Genomic DNA, 17386 nt, shown 5'->3' on the forward strand with positions numbered 1-17386 from the left:
CACACTGTTTTACTTTTTCAACTACTAGCAGTCATTTTTATTATACAGTATCTGATAACAACAATTGTTGGACTAGTATTACAAGTTTTATACAAACCTATGATATTTCCCAGTGCCCACACTGCTTGCTCACAGACATTTTGATGGGGTGAATGTAGAAGCCTCAGGAAAAGTGGCACGGCATCTGAAGGAGGAAAACATAAATTAACATTTAAGGTTAAAGACAGCCTTAGAGGCCAATTACAGCTCATAATATTGGGGAGAAAAAAAGGATTGGAGATACTATACTCTAAACCCAAAGTCAATCTTTTCTTTGCTGAATCTAAGAAGAAAGGAACCTATCAAAAAATATATTTAACATATATATCTATTAAATGATTTTCTCTAGAATAACAGTAGTGGACAACTTTGATTAGCAAACCACTTACCCAGCATCAAAATGACAGTTTTAAGATACAAATATCAAATCAAGCTGGTAAATTTTCATTCATAATTAAGCCTGAATGAAGTTCCAAATTAAAAATCAATTCCTAAAAATAAAGTAGATTAATTCATTCCTTACAGATTCAAGCATCATTCTCAAACTCAGAGAAAAAAAGGGACTCCAACTGTTGAAGTACCTTTTGAATACAGAAATTTAAAATAACAGGAGGGTGCAGTTCAAGACGGTGGCTGACCTCACCTTCTACCATGGACACCAAATCTATAGCTATATATACAATAATGCCTTCATAGAAGCAGCCCAAGAGCTCTTCCACAACAAAGGATAAAAAAGTCACACTGAGATGGACAGTAGAGGCAGAGACTAAGGCCCTAACAAAGCTATGCCCTACAACCTAGCAGCGACCCACAAGCGGAGAGATTTCATAAATACGGAGCATGTCCCTGAAGAGTGAGAGGTTAGAGCACCAAAATAGGCACCTGAACCCTGGGGACCTACACAAGAGACAAACTCCCAAAACGGCTGGCTTTGAAAACCAACAGGGCTATCATCCAAGAGCCCCAAAGGGCTGCAGAAAACCAGGACTATGCTCTTAAAAGACCACCTGCCCACATGCTCCAGGCTCCAGCACAAAAGCAGTGGGCTGAAAAGTGCCTAGAGCATATGTAAAGGAGGTCCCTGGCTAAGTTTAAAGAAACTGCCTAAGGAATGAGGGTCTGCTGGAACTTCCTCCAGGGATGGAGGTGCTGACAGGTGCCATTTTTTACACATTCTACCTTGCTAGTGATACTTGCACCACCCCTGCACCTCTGGCATAGAGCACTGCTACAGTTCCTCCCACCAAACCCGGTGGGATAGTTCATCCTGGCCTGGCATGCCCCTGTGGCCCTGCCAAAGCTGGCAGTAGGAGGGTATTCTGTATTTCTGGGCTCCACAGGAGTGAAACAATCTCTGGAGGCTATGACCCCCAAAGGATAGCACAGATAGCTGACTGAAACACAGGCTTCCAGTGACCATTCCTTCAAGACTGAGAGAGGTAGCTGTTTCACCTAATACATAGAAACAAACACAGAAAGTTAAGTTACGTAAGTAAACTGAAGAACAGAATGAAATAAAACCCCAGAAAAACACTTTACTGAAATGGAGAAAGTTTACCTGAAAAAGAGTTCAAAACAATGGTCATGAAGATGCTCCCGAATCTTGGGAGAAAATGGATGAACACAGAAAAAATATCAGCAGACAGACAGAAAATATAAGAATGTACCAAACAAAAGTCACAGAGCTGAAGAACACAATAACTAAACCGAAAGATAGAGTAGAGGCATTCAACAACAGATAAGGATAAAGCAGAAGGAAGGATCAGTGACCTGGAAGACAAGGCAGTGGAACTCACCTAAACAGAGCAGCAAAACAAAAAAGAATTTTATTTTTATTTTGTTTAAAAGATTTTATTTATTGGGGTGCCTGGGTGGCTCAGTGGGTTAAGCCTCTGTCTTCGGCTCAGGTCATGATCTCAGGGTCCTGGGATTGAGCCCCACATCGGGCTCTCTGCTCAGTGGGGAGCCTGCTTCCTCCTCTCTCTCTGCCTGCATCTCTGCCTACTTGTGATCTCTCTCTCTCCCTCTCTCTCTCTCTCTCTCTCTGTCAAATAAATAAATAAATAAATAATCTTTAAAAAAAAAAAAAAAGATTTTATTTACTTATTTGACAGAAAGAAAGACACCGAGAGAGGGAACACAAGCAGTGGGTGTGGGAGATGGAGAAGCAAGCTTCCCACAAAGCAGGAAGCCAGACGCGGAGCTCGATCCCAGGACCCTGGGATCATGACCTCAGCAGAAGGCAGATGCTTAATGACTGACCCACCCAGGCACCCCACAAAAAAGAATTTAAAAAAGTGAAGATATCTTAAGGGACCTGTAGGACAATAGCAAGTGGAACAACGTTCCCATAATGGGGTCCCAAAAGGAGAAGAGAGAAAGAAAGATACAGAAAATTTGTGAAGAAACAATGGCTAAAAACTTTCTTTACTTGGGGAATGAAAGAGATATCCAGATCTGGGAAGCCAAGAAAATTACAAATAAAATGAACCCAAAAAGAGCCATACCAACACACATTATAATTAAAATGGCAAGAATTTATTTATCTAAAGATAAAGAGAGCATCTTAAAAGTGGCAAGAGAACAACTTGTTGCATACAAGAGAAGTCCCATAAGACTATCAGAGATTTTTTAGAATAAAGTTTGCAGGCCAGAAAGGAGTGGTAAGATATATTCAAAGTACTGAAAGCACTGGCATACAGATGACCAACAGACAAATGAAAAGATGCTCAACATCACTGATTATCAGGGAAATGCAAATCATGAGATACCACCTCACACCGTCAGAATGGCTAGAATCAAAAAGACAAGAAATAACAAGTGTTAGTTAGACAGGATGTGGAAAAAAGGGAACCCTCGTGCACTGCCTGTGGGCATAGAAATTGGAGCAGCCTCTATGGACAACAGTATGGAGGCTAATAAAAAAACTAAAAATAGAAGAAAATAGTACAGAAACTAGAAATACAGGATCTAGCAATTCCACTTCTGGGTATTTATCTGAAGCAAATGACAATAAATTTAAGAACAGTGCCCAGTATTTTCACCATAAGCATCTTTGCCACAAACATCTTCACCCTATAACTAATTGCCCATATGGCAATTATGCCATAAAAGATAAAATCACAAAAATAAAAGAGGGATATCCATTAAAAAGGACATAATGAAACATGAAAAATGCACTTACAAAATTAACAAGACTTTATTGCAAAATATAAAACATTTGAATACATTTAAATGTGTGTAGATTCATGCAATTCTATGCAAATAATTGATTTTATTTTGCAGACTGTACCTAAGCACTTGTCCTCAAAGTTTTCCTTTCATAATATTATACATTTATTTTTCTTGTTGATTCATCTCTTCATCTGGCATCACGTTTTCATTTTTTCCTAAAATTTCTTTCTTCCTTAAGAGAGGTATCAGTTTCTAAATACAAGGATGCATATTTGTAACAGCTTTGCATTACACTGTGAAAGTCTTCTACACTGTTCTTTGTTCTTAGCATATTACCACATGTTTATTGACAGATGTTCCAAAGTTCTATGAGAAATGTGGGTTCAAAACTCTATGACACTGTACAGACTATTATGAGGGCTAGGCTTTACTTACTATAAAAATGGGAGTACTGTGTTAATGCAGAAATGAAAGTAAACTGTCAACTAGCTGACAAAATCAACAAACCATCAAATCAAACTGTCAACCAGTTATTCTTGTATCTTTAATGGTGAAATAGCCTATGGCCAAATAGTTAAGTGGGGAAAATGTTTTCGGCAAATATGCTTACGGTGAAACCACTCAGAACCTCTGAAAATATATATGCACCCCTATGTTCATTATTACATTATTCACAATAGCCAATATATGGAAACAACCAAAGTGTCCAATGATGGATGGATGGATAAGATGTGTGTATGTACACAGACACACACACAATGGAATACTACTTAGCTACTACCAAAAGAATGAAATACTTGTATATAGGACATCAATGGACCTTGAGATACTAAGTGAAATAAGTCAGAAAAAAGAAAGACAAATAATGTATGATTTCACTTATATATGGAATCTAAAAAACAGAACAAATGAACAAACAAAACAAAAACTCATAGATGTAATCGCTTCTCGGCCTTTTGGCTAAGATCAAGTGCAAAAACTCATAGATGTAGAGAACAGTAATGGCTGGCAGAGGGTAGGGCTTTTGGGAGATGAGTGAAGTACAAGGGAGTCCAGACATACAAACATCCAATCATAAACAAGTCAGTCATGGGAATTAGGTGTATAGCATGGTAACTGTAGTCAGTAATACTGTACTGCGTATCATATAATTTGATATGAGGATAGGGGAAACTAGATTTACTGGGATCATGTCTTGGTGTATATACTTTGAGTCATTATGTCATATGCCTAGAACTAATTTAATGTTATATATGTCAATTACACCTCAATTAAAAAAATAACGTCACACAGATCTTTAGGCAGGCCAGTGATACCTGTATACCATATAAGACCTCCTGAATCAGAAAGTGGTTCTGTTGCTTTACAACACCCTTTCTTTATAACAAGGATGGGAAACACAGAGAAAGGTCTGTACCTGAACAGAATACTACTACACTGAACAAATGATTATTCTATTTTTACTTTCTTCTGATAGTACTTAGAAAAATGCTATTTCCATACATGTAGGTCATGCTTTACTCAAAAAATCATTCATTCATTTATTATATCTGGTAAAATAAGAGAGACTGGCAGCGTTAAATTCTAAGGCTCCTTCTAATCCTGAAAAAAGCACATAAAACAGAAAGGAAAAAGAGTGAGAGCTTAAAATATTGTCTTGAGATTATAAAATTTATTAAACAGTCAATTATACAAAATAAAACAAAAAAAAACCAAAACCAAAGTCTATTTAAACCCTAAATTAAGCCAGTTTTATCATGATTTAAGATAATATTAATATTCTATATAATATTACAGCAGAAATGTCTACATAATTAAATGTTTACCTGGATAATACCTTTGCTCCTCTTTAAAATCATGTAGAAATTAGTGCTTAAGATTTTAATAAGCTTACACAAGTATACTGTTTACAACTCTGTGAAGAGCACTTTAAAAGTACCTTCTTTAAATTATTAATTTCTTTGATAGAAGAATTAAACAGTATTTATGAAAACAATACATTCAGGTTATTACCTCCAATAATAATTTCCCACTTATATCTCTTGGAACATAAAAGAAAAGCAATCCTGTAATAGTAACAATGAAAAAATTTCAAGCCATTTTTCAACAGGGCTACTTTATATAAAATTTCTCTGACCTGTATGATGAAACTCTCATTAAGAGATGCCAAGAGGTAGTATGACAATGGGAAGAACACCTTTATTTCTATGATATCCTATAAGTAAAATGTAAGTACAATAATGTAATCTGCTACTATAATTAGAAAATGTTCTCAGATTTAGCAACAAATGAATTTTTGAAAATAGAAAATGTCAGTCACTGGAATGATATGATCAAAGTAACATACTTTAGTTGGCCTATTTCAACCAACCTGTAATTGGATAGCTATTATTTTTTAATAAAAATAGCTTTATTCTTTTAAGAGAATCACTATTTTTTTTTACTAACTTCTTTTTTAGAAATCACAATTTTATCTGTTAATCACCAACTTACTGGACTGAACTACTGCTTGAGTCTGTTCCGAGGTTCCAGATGCAATGTTTGTCAGAGCCCATGCAGCTTCAAACTGTAAAGAAGGACTAAAAAGAACAAATAATGTTGAACAGTAGGGATTTTTACATTGGCCCTAATCTAATATGTACCAACCATTCCTCCCTTCAAGCATTTTTTAAAGTATTAAATATTTTGTTTGAAAGTTATCGATCTATGCATTCAGCACTTTTTTAAAACCTCCAATGACTATTTACAGTATCTCTTCAGTATAAAAAGCATACAATTTCCTCAGGTGTCCCGTCTATTTTTAGTAAAAACTTTTTCTTTTTATAAAATTTTATTTCTTCATTTGAGAGAGAACTAGCACACAAGAACACAAACTGAATGGGGCTAAGGGTAGGGGCAAAAGGAGAGGGAGAAGCAGGCTCCCTGCTCAGCAGCAAGCTCCACCCCAGGATCAAGGGATAATGACCTGAACTGAAGGCAGATGCTTTACTGACTGAGCCATCCAGGCATCCAAAAACTCTTTATTTAGATAGCTGCATATGACTACCCAAACAGTTTTCTCAAGCACTTAACAGCCAAACTAGTTTTTGCGGATTTTCAAAGCTTAAAAGTTCAATGTATCATTCCCAAGTTCCTCTTCGGCCTTTATGTTCACCTCCTGGTGTAAACACACCTTGCACTGTTTTTCATTGGCTTTTCAACTCCATCATATAGCCCTTTTCTTTTTTCTTTAAAAATCGAACTACCAGAAAATCTTGTCTTATGCAAAGGATACATTCTAAAATACTTCTTAATGTACTTACTTGTCATCTCTTTCAAGACAATGGACTAAAATAGGCAATATTCCAGATTTTATTAAGTCATCAATTGGTGGATTTCGATCACTGGACAAAAGCTTCCTATAAGAGACATACATACACTTGTGAAATTTAATGATACACAATTAAATTCAAATTCATACTTGACATAAAGATTACACAAATCCTCACCCATCTGAGTATCCTACAGAGCAATGTTTATGAAAGCTTAATCAGATCATTCTCCTATATAAACCAAGCAGCAGAATATTGCTGCATATTTACTACCCAATAAATGTAACATTCTTGCCCTAGCTTAAACCCTCCACAAGTTGGCTCCGTCTTACCTAACTAATGAATCTTATTCTCTGTAATGCAACATTTAGTCAGTTGTCTCACTATTTCAATCTCATTTCCAGGCTCTTCACATCCTATTTCCCACACTTGGAATGCCCTCTTTTCTGTCTATTCAAGCTCTATCTATTCAAAGTCCATTTAAATTTGTATGTTTTCACAATATCCTCTCTGAATTCAAGAACATTTACACAGCATATGCTTACATTTGTTGTTGAGTATCACCCTAATTTTAACATACCCTTGCCTTCCCTATTAGGTTCTAAAGTTCTTATAGAGCAAGAATTACACATGCTTTTTCACAGTATTTTCCACAGCACATGGCACAATTCTTAGCACAAAGTAGGAAATAACCCAGTCTTTCTTAACCTAGATTCCAGATTTAATAAAAGAAATTTCTTCTACTACTTCACTGAGGACATTCTTCAAGATTTAGAAATGGCCTTTCTTTTGAGTGCACAATGGTGCCTACAATATCTACAAAATATAATATAAAACCAGTTTGATGACACTGTCTAATTGATTTGCACTAAGGTACCAGCAATTCCAGTCACAGTTACTTTTCCAACATCAATGTAAATTCATAACACATTTAAAAAAGGCAAACAAAGTCTTAGTATTATTGTGAAAATGAGTTCGATCTTGTATACTTATAAAGTTGTCTCAGGTTCTCCTGGGGATCCAAAGACCATAATTCGAGAATATTGGCCTTAGGGGCCTTATGGCTTTCATTAAAATGCCTACTGAGAAAAGCTGGTCCAAAATTCAAATAATCAACTCTGGAAATGGTGAGAATAATGTATCAAAATTTCTTAATCATCCTATCTGTAAACATTAATTTGCCATTTTGAGATGTGAGTACTTCTAGGATTTTCTTCCAATATAACCAAGTCCTAAGGAGTTCTTTTACCTATAGTTGGCAATACTGTTAATTCTGTAGTTTTCCTATCTGTTCTAGGTTATTTAAAATGAATACACAAAAGTAGGGAAACTCTAATAAATTTTTTAAAGAAAAGATTTGTATACTGGCTGAGATACTGGATGGACCAGTGAAATCTTCTCCCACTATGAAATTCTATGAGTAGGATCAATTACTTACTTAAGTGTCTCTGTCCTACTAATAGTAACACAGAGCATTATTCTTATATTTATAAATAGAGAAAGGAAAGACTGTATTATACTATGAGACAACCATGCCTTCTCTGACCTACTCATTAATACAAAAGTCTCAGAAGTTTCTCTGGTCCTCCCCTTAAAATATAGGAGCATACACCTCTAGAACATAGATTTCACAGCAGAAATATGCAACATAAGTTAATATTCCTACCTGGAAGTACACTGGCAAACTTTAGAGCCCTAAATCTTAATGTCTACTTGCCTGTACACTGCTACAGTAAGCTTATAACTCAATTTATTATTTGATTAAAATAGGGATTGTGAAAAGAATTAGCTACCTGGGAAGGAGATGAAACATTTTTTCATAAAATTAAACCTGTTAATAAAAAGTAAAGTTTTATAAATAATGTTTTTCTATTAGTTGACAGCAATAACCTGTCAACACAACTCTTCCCTAGCATCTGTGTGTATTATGCAAGCTGAAACTTAAGTTTATTTATTTGTGAGTTTAGAAAACTGCTACCAATTTTAATACTCTAGATCACAGAAAAAATTTTTGAAGTAAATGTAGTTGGTCTATGGACTATTCTTTACTGCTTGTCATCAAAATTAAATATGAGTGACAGTACTACTGTACAGTGAAAACTTAAACAGAACTCCTGAGTAAGTTATAAAATTCAAATATGTCCCCAAAACTTAACTTACCTAGCAGCTTGAACTGCACTTAATTGAATTCCTTGGTTATCACTTGAAGCATTCTATAAAAAATTAAAACAATTTTTGATATAGATACATAATAATTAGAAATACAAATGAAGACGGGGGAAAAACTCAACTTACTTGAACAATAGCTTCTAGAGAGGTATTTTGCTGTGAAAAAAATTAAAGAAAAAACTAAGTTAAAAAGTCACCTTAAAATTCTATATTTATGTAAAATTTTTCACTGGCAGTTTTTAAGTTACCAGAATAACAATAACTTACCACTCTATAATCACCATCTATATCAGAATCTTCACAGATATCTTCATGTGGTACATTTCTTCTCTTTAAGAGATGCTCATCTCTTTTATTCTTAAAAAAAAAAAAAAAAATCAAAAAAATAACTTTAGTTAAAAAAGCTAAATACTTTCATACAAAAAGGTTAGGCAATCCTGTGCCTACAAACTGAAATGGGAAGTGCCTTTTAAAAGTAAAATGCAAATGCAGAAAATTAAACCAAAGTGTGATTCAAATATTTAAGCAACAAAAAATCTGAATTCCAAGCCCCAAATACTACATTTTTAATGAACCGTGAACTATGTAAAAAGAAATTTAAAAAAAAAAAAAAAAATTGACTAAAAAAGACAGTGTGTAGTTTAAGCCAGAACCAAACATATATGTATTTATTTAAAAGTACTAAACCATTTTATACATCATCTGGGAGCTTCTCTTTATCACCTAAAAACAAAGTCAAAGCAAAAGTTGGGCATTTCAAAATCAGACTAAAATCAACAATGCCTTACAAAAATCAAGGCCCACTCAAATTTCACTAAAAAATGTGCGGGACAAATTTAAAGATATACTCCCAACTATAACTTTCTTTTTTTTACACACATGAAATATAACCTATTTTAATACTTGAAAAGTTGATGAAATTTGTAAATGGAACAAGTTCTTTTCAGAACTTGTGTATAACTACACCTGTAAGCAGCTGAACTATTTAGTATAACTGTAGATACAAGACTTTCACTTTCTATAAATTATTAAAGATTACAGAAGAAAAACACCATATAACTCGTTTATCTCTATTCTTGGGAGAGTGGCCAAGTTGTATTTTGCCAACTTCAATAGCTTGGTTAAGTTTAGTTAAAATCCTTCAGTTTTCAAAAGAAAAAGAAATGGCAAACACTTGGGATTAATATACATTTAGTATCTTCTATATATGCTGTAATATTGTTAGAATTATGCTTGGAAGTACTCAATATTACTCAGACTCACCTTCCTTAATTCAACTACAACTTCATTTCGTTGTCTTCTCATTGTCTACAAGAAATTAAAGAAAAATATTTTTAAAAAACGATCTCAATTTCCATCACCCAGGAAAACTAATTAACATTTCAATGTATATCCCATAATCTTTTCTTCTAGTCATATGTAAATAAAGTCATTTTTACTCATAATAAAGATCTGTATTAGATATAAAATTTTAAAACTATAATGTGTAAGAATACAAAGATACAAAGAATGAAAGAACCAACCCATAAGCTCACCTCGCATATGAACTATGGCACTTAAAGAAGTAATACATGTAACAAGGCTAATAAATTCAGCAGCTTAAAAGGAGGGAAGGTGTCTTCCTATCCATCCAGTCTCTTTCTCTAACGGTAAACACTGTTAGGTTTACTGTGATTCTGACACACTTATCTACTTATTCTGTCTTTACCTTATTTTTGTTTACTTAATTTATAGATTTTTAGAGCCCTTCCATGGTGGTATAATACAGTAAATCTTTTTCATTATTTCTAATGACCACAAAATTTTTCTACCACATACAGTAACCATTCTCTTACTTCTTAACATGCGTTTTGCTCATTTTAAACCTCCCTAGCACACGTATTCATGATTACTGTAAAACATTTAAACCTTCAGAAACAATACAAGTTTAAGCTCTAAGTATAAGTTCTCCTCATTCTTTCTAGTGACTGCATATGCCAGGGCATATTAAGTAGAAACAGCAAGTCACAAAGTAATACTCATACATCTGATTAAAGACTTCAAACTTATATCCAAAACCGAACTTTTAATTTTTAACAAACATACATAACTCTATCTCATCTCACAGGATTCATATGGGAGGTGAGACTGAGAGTTCTTTTATCCTTTGTATCTTTATTTTTATAAGGCTTATGTTACTGTTTAAAAAATTTATGACGGGGCACTTGGGTGGCTCAGTCAGTTAAGTGTCCAACTCTTGATCTCAGGGTCATGAAATCAAGCCCTGTGACAGGCTCTGTACTCAGTGGGGAGTCTGCTTGAGATTCTCTTCCTCTCCCCCCACTCATGGGCTCTCTTAAATAAATCTTTAAAAAAAATTATAACATATTCAGCATTATAAATCTATTGATAATTTCAAAGGGATTTTTAAGCAAATGGCAGCTCTATTCTTCCAGATGTACAGACCAAAAACTTTATAGCCATCCTTGATTCTTCTTTTACTCTCATGTTATACATTCGATTGTACCAAATCCTCCCACTGGTTCAACCTTCAAAACTTATTCGAAATCCAATTACATATACCTTCTCTGCCAGTACTACTCTGGTCCAACTCACCATTAACGCTCACCTAGATTACTGCAAAAAAGTCTCTGAACTTGTACCCCTCTTCCTGTTCTTGCCCTCCTCTGTATTCGTTGTTATCACAGTAACCAAAGCAATCCTCATGGGTAATCTTAATTTTTGAGTGCCACAGTCTCCTTTGACAATCTGGTGAAATCAATGAACACCTTCCATATAGTGTTATTTATTATTTATTTTTTTTAAAGATTTATTTATTGAGAGAGCACAAACAGAGGAAGGGGCAGAGGGAGAGAAGAATCTCCAGTGGATTCCATGCTGAGTGCAGGGCCCAACACGGGACTTGATCCCACAACATATCTGAAAATCAAGAGTCAGTAGCTTAAACCAACTGAACCACCCAGGCACCCCCAAATACTTTTCAAATAGAGATAAGAAATAGATAAGATTACAAAGAAAAACAATTATATTGATATATAATTGTAAAAAATATATAAATATGAAAGACAAACTATAATATATGTGCTTCATTATCACATTAAGTGGGATCTAACAGTGAGTCTAGTAAGTACTGTAATTTCAAAGTAATGTTGACCTTAAATGATTTAAGAGATCCTGCAACAATAATGTTCTAACTGGTGGTGACAAAAAGTCACAGGTAACTTTAATAACTACTGTTTACTGGCTATATTATTAAATGAAGGAAAGTTAGAAGAACTGTTAAAAGTTAGTGAAAATAAAGAAGTAATTTTTTCTAAGTCTCCAGGTCCTCCTGAATTCTACCCATAGCCTCTGAGGAAGGACTTAGTAAAGAACCACTTTTTAAGAAGTCAGTCAGATCATGTCACCTGCCTGTTCAAAACCATCAATGGTGCTCCACTTTGGAGTAAAAGCCCAGTCATAAAAATGCTTTAAGTCCACTCAAATCTTCCTATGTTATTCCTTCTCCAGTAACCACCTTTCAGACCTCAGCTCCTATCATTCTCTTGATTCACTCTGCAGTATCTACACTAACTTTGCTATTCCTCTAACATTCTGGAAATTCTCTCTTCAAGGTCTTCACTAATACACTATGCAGCAACTCCCAAGGATGGACTCCAGAGCCAAATTGCTTGGGTTCAATTTTTAGCCATATTACTTACCAGCTCTCTCAATGCCTTTTGTTATCTATAAAATGAGGATAGTAAAAATATCTATTTCACAGGATACTATAAGATTAAGTAAGTTAATATATGTAAAGGAGTTAAGTAGCTCCTGGCACATAACAGTGTATGTGTTAGCTATCATTATTATTGCTACTGCTAATTCCTCAGGCTGTAATACTCTTCCCTCACTATCTGCAGTGCTCACTCTTATCTTTCAAATGTCACCTCCATGGTAAGGTCTTTCCCTTCCTACCCAACCAGCAACTCTCCCGCTGGGTACTCTCTATTCCTCTTCTATTTTTCTCCATACTACTTATCACATGCCAATATGCTATATGAAACTTTGTTATCCTCTCCCAACTAGAATGTAAGTTCACTATATAAGGAACAACATAAGGAATAAGTATTATTCCTTCTTAAAATGTACTGGGTAATCTTTTATGTCCAGAAATCTTTACTTCAATTTTTGACCAAACCAATTTATTCAATCTCTGTTTAAGTGAACTTCTGATGATCATTTCAGTTTTGGTACAGATATGTATTTTAAAAATACCCAAAGAATGAAACCGGACCACTTTCTTACACCATATACAAAAATAAATTCAAATTGGGTTAAAGACCTAAATATGAGATCTGAAACCATAAAACTCTAGAAAGAAAACATAGGTAGTAATTTCTTTGGCATCAGCCATAGAAATATTTTACTAGATGTGTCCCCTCTGGCATGAGAAGCAAAAGCAAAATTAAACTACTGGGACCTACACCAAAATAAAAAGGTTTTGCACAGTAAAGGAAATTATCAACAAAACAAAAAGGCAACCTACTAAACAGGAGAAGATAAAATGACATATCCAGTAAGGTGTTAATATCCAAAATACATTAAAAAAATAATCTACAACTCAACACCAAAAAAGAACAAATAATCCAATTAAAAAACGGGCAGGGGAACTGAATGAACATTTTCCCAAAAACATCCAGATGGCCAAGAGACACATAAGAAGATGCTCAACATCACTAATCATCAGGGAAATGAAAATTAAAACCACAATGAGATATCACTTTACACTTGTCAGAATGGCTAAAATTGAAACCACAAGAAATAACAAAGTGTTGGTGAGGATGTGGAAAAAGGGGACCCACGTGTACTGTTGGTGGGAATGCAAACTGGTGCAGCCACTGCGGAAAACAGTATGGAGGATCCTCAAAACCTGAAAATGGCAGTATCTTACAACCAAGAGTATCATACAGGCAGTACAATCCAGGCAGTATCCTACAATCAAGTAGTGGACTACTGGATATTTACCCCCCAAAACACAAAACACTAATTCAAAGGGATCCAGGCACCCCTATGTTTACTGGAACATTACTTTCCAAAAGCTAAATTATGAAAACAGCCCAAGTGCCCATCAATCAATGAACAGATAAAGAAGATATGAGATACACACACACACACACACAATGTTATTTGGCCATAAAAAAGAATGAAATTTTGCTATTTGCAATGACATGGATGAAGCTAGAGAGTATAATGCTAAGGGAAGTCAGTCAGAGAAAGACAAATACATTATTTCACTCATACGCAGAATTTAAGAAGCAAACCAAATGAACAAAGAACAAAAAAAAATACAGAAAACAAACTGCTGGCGGCCAGAGGGAGTTAGGAGAGAGATGGGTGAAACAGGTGAAAGGGATTAAGAGTACACATACCATGACGAGAAGAGAATTGTTCAATCATTATATTGTACATAACATTGTATGTTGATTATATTTGAGTAAAAAAATATATAAACAAAACTCAAAACCCCTGCAAACTGTTTTCCAAATTGGTTGTATAACTGTCCATCCCAATAACAGTACCTGAGAGTTCTAGTCCTTCACATTCTTATCAAAATTTGAAATGGTCACTCTTTTTCATGTAGTCATTTTAATAGATATGTGGTGGTCTTCATTTCCCTAATGATTAATGATACTGAACAACTTTTCATGTGTTTTTTCTTTTCATTGTTTATTTAAAGTAGGCTCCATGCCAAAACAAGGCTTGAACCCACAACCCTGAGATCAAAACCTGAGCCAAGATCAAGAGTTGGACACTCAATCTACTGAGTCACCAAGGTGCCCCTCCTGTATTTATTTTCTATCTTACGTTTTCTTTCATAAAAGTCTTTTGAAATCCTTTGCCCTTAAAAAAAAGACTCAAGGGGCGCCTGGGTGGCTCAGTGGGTTAAAGCCTCTGCCTTCAGCTCAGGTCATGATCTCAGGGTCCTGGGATCGAGCCTCGCATCGGGCTCTCTGCTCAGCATGGAGCCTGCTTCCCCCTCTCTCTCTGTCTGACTCTCTGCCTACTTGTGATTTCTGTCTGTCAAATAAATAAATAAAATCTTTAAAAAAAAAACCACTCAATAAAAAAATACCAACAAGACAGGTTGCAAAATGAATAAAAAAACTTAGCCAAGTACTACAATAAAAATTTCAACATTCACTATCCTTTAACTATTACAGCCTTAAAAGGTTAAAAAATTTTTTGTTTTGTTTTGTTTTTTAATATATAAGGAAACTAAGGTGTAGACAAGTTAAATTACCTGGCTAAGATCACACAGCTCGAAGTGGAATAGCTAGGATCAGAATTCAGATGGTCTCCTATAAAGCCAATTAACCAATAAGCCACACTGTCTCCCCCAAGTCTTAAAGTTTAAGCCAATCTTGGAGCCTATGGTTCATAGTAAAGAAAAAGGTATTATCAAGACAATGGGCTTTGTACTGTATCACAGTACAAAAACACTGAACTTCAGTAAACAACAACAAAAAATTAGGTCCTATGTCTCACACACAGAAAATAAAACTTGTAAAATGTACTACTTCGAAGATTGTTCAGTAAAAGGTAGACTTTTGAGGGACAGATAGCTGAAGTCAAAAAAAGTTCTATGAGTAACTCTTCTACCTAAAGAAGCAGAGTGAAGTCATAGTGGGCTTTAACTTATTTTCAATGAAGTAAAATGTTACATAAATTAATAAAATACTGGGGTGCCTGGGCATCGGGTGGCTGTCTGCCTTCGGCTCAGGTCATGATCTCAGGGTCTGGGATCACGCCCCTCATTGGAGCCCGCTTCTCTCTCTACCTGCTGCTCCTCCTTTCTTGTGCTATCAAATAAAATCTTTAATTAATAAGATATTAAATAAATATTAAATATCACATTTATATAAGTATCTTATTTACACCCAAAGAATTTTTTACCGCTACAGTATATCTTACTTATTAAATCTGGAGTTTCTGATAATTTGGAACTATTAATAAAGGATTTATCAAACCAATTTAACATGGTAGTAGTGACATATGCCTCTGGCTATTCCTACCCACAGAAATTTACTTGCAAAGTAAGAGATTTGACAATCTCTTTATTACAGAGCAAGAAAGCAAGAAAAGAATTTTCTTCTCTTGAGAAAAAGCTATTACCTTCAAGGTAAAGAGTAGACTGAATTAACTAGCAGAAAGACACCCTATGCAGCAGCCTGGCAGCATTTATTTTGCCAAGTCTTTAAAGTGATATTAGATTTTTAGACATTTACCAAATCACAAGTCCAACTCAAATAAAGGACTATCTCTCTGGGGTCCCATGAAAGGGGTATATAAGGCTTATTTTTCTAAGTCGTAACTCAAAAAGCAGAGGTTTTATATATTATATACAAATGTAATAGTTGTGAATTCACATGACTTACACTGATGCAGTGAGCTGTCAATTAGAATTCCAAAAGGCTGCCAAACTGGCCAGACTTTATTTATAGGCCAAAGAGCTATCTAAAGGACAAAGGCTGTAAATGGGGGGATGGGGGAAAGGCAGAGAAAGAGACTGAGTAAGGGGTAGAGTTTAGGCAGATCATCCAGTATTTTTGTATTTCTTTGCTTGTAATAAATACAGATACAAAATCCTAAATTCAGGCAAAGGGGGACAAGAAATTGTCAAAAAACTCAAACAAGTGAATCTTACAGAATATAGTTTTTTTTTTTTAAGATTTTATTTATTTATTTGACAGGCAGAGATCACAAGTATGCAGAGAGGCAAGCAAATAGAGAGGTGGAAGCAGGCTCCCTGCTGAGCAGAGAGCCCAATGTGGGGCTCGATCCCAGGACCCTGGGATCATGACCTGAGCCACCCAAGCGCCCCCAGAATATAGTTTTTTAATTTAACAAATGATTACTGTATCTATCATTATCCTAAATTCTAGGGATTAAACACTTTCGTCCACTGAGGATAGGGTTCAGTCCTTCCTTTTCCAATTTATGGCTATTTTCTAACTAGTGGCTGCTTAATTTCTAAGTCACTTTTTACCCATGTATAGTTTTTCTTTAAAACTCTAAAAACTAGGGCTGCCTGGGTGGCTCAAGTGTTAAGCATCTGCCTTCAGCTCAGGTCATGATCCCGGGGTCCTGGGATCGAGCCCCACATTGGGCTCCCTGCTTGGCAGGAAGCCTGCTTCTCTCTCTCCCACTCCCCTTGGTTGTGTTCCCTCTCTCGCTGTGTTTCTCTCTGTCCAATAAATAAAAATCTTAAAAAAAAAAAAACTCTACAAAATACTAGTTTAAGTTATGATGATGTAATAACATACTGTACGAAATTTGAATATTTTTAAATTTTTTGAGTAAAATAGGAGAGTTTAGCTGACCCAATCTCACAAGAGAAAATTTTAGAAGTTAGTCATACAAAAGATAAGGAATGTAATCTTTGATTTTACTTCATCCAGCCCATTTCCATCCCCTAGGAATGTTAATATTTAGGTAATAGCACAAAAAAAACAAAAGAAGATAAAAATGTAAAAGACTATCAGGCACGAGATATTTTGTGGGGTGATGGAATATATTCTAAAATTGGGTTGTAGCAATGGTTGCATAACTCTGAAAATTTACTAAAAAATCACTGAATTGTACACTTTAAATGGGTTTTATGTAAGATAAATTATATCACTATAAAGCAATTTTTAAAACATTATATATAC

At 34.9% G+C, this 17386-nt stretch overlaps 1 protein-coding gene across 2 annotated transcripts in view; it reads right to left on the minus strand.

Annotated features, from left to right (window-relative positions):
* KPNA4 (karyopherin subunit alpha 4) overlaps positions 1 to 17386 on the minus strand; it is a 57230-nt gene that overhangs the window by 24378 nt on the left and 15466 nt on the right. For both annotated transcript variants that reach the window (XM_047729197.1, XM_047729207.1), the window contains 7 exons: positions 9957 to 10001; positions 8961 to 9050; positions 8820 to 8849; positions 8685 to 8737; positions 6516 to 6611; positions 5707 to 5792; positions 98 to 184 (listed from right to left, as the gene is read on the minus strand). In XM_047729197.1, coding sequence (XP_047585153.1) covers positions 98 to 184; positions 5707 to 5792; positions 6516 to 6611; positions 8685 to 8737; positions 8820 to 8849; positions 8961 to 9050; positions 9957 to 10001 — 487 coding nt within the window. The remainder of the gene's footprint in view (positions 1 to 97; positions 185 to 5706; positions 5793 to 6515; positions 6612 to 8684; positions 8738 to 8819; positions 8850 to 8960; positions 9051 to 9956; positions 10002 to 17386) is intronic.

This window comes from Lutra lutra, chromosome 1, assembly GCF_902655055.1.
Source record: "Lutra lutra chromosome 1, mLutLut1.2, whole genome shotgun sequence".
Classification (NCBI taxonomy): Eukaryota; Metazoa; Chordata; class Mammalia; order Carnivora; family Mustelidae; genus Lutra; species Lutra lutra.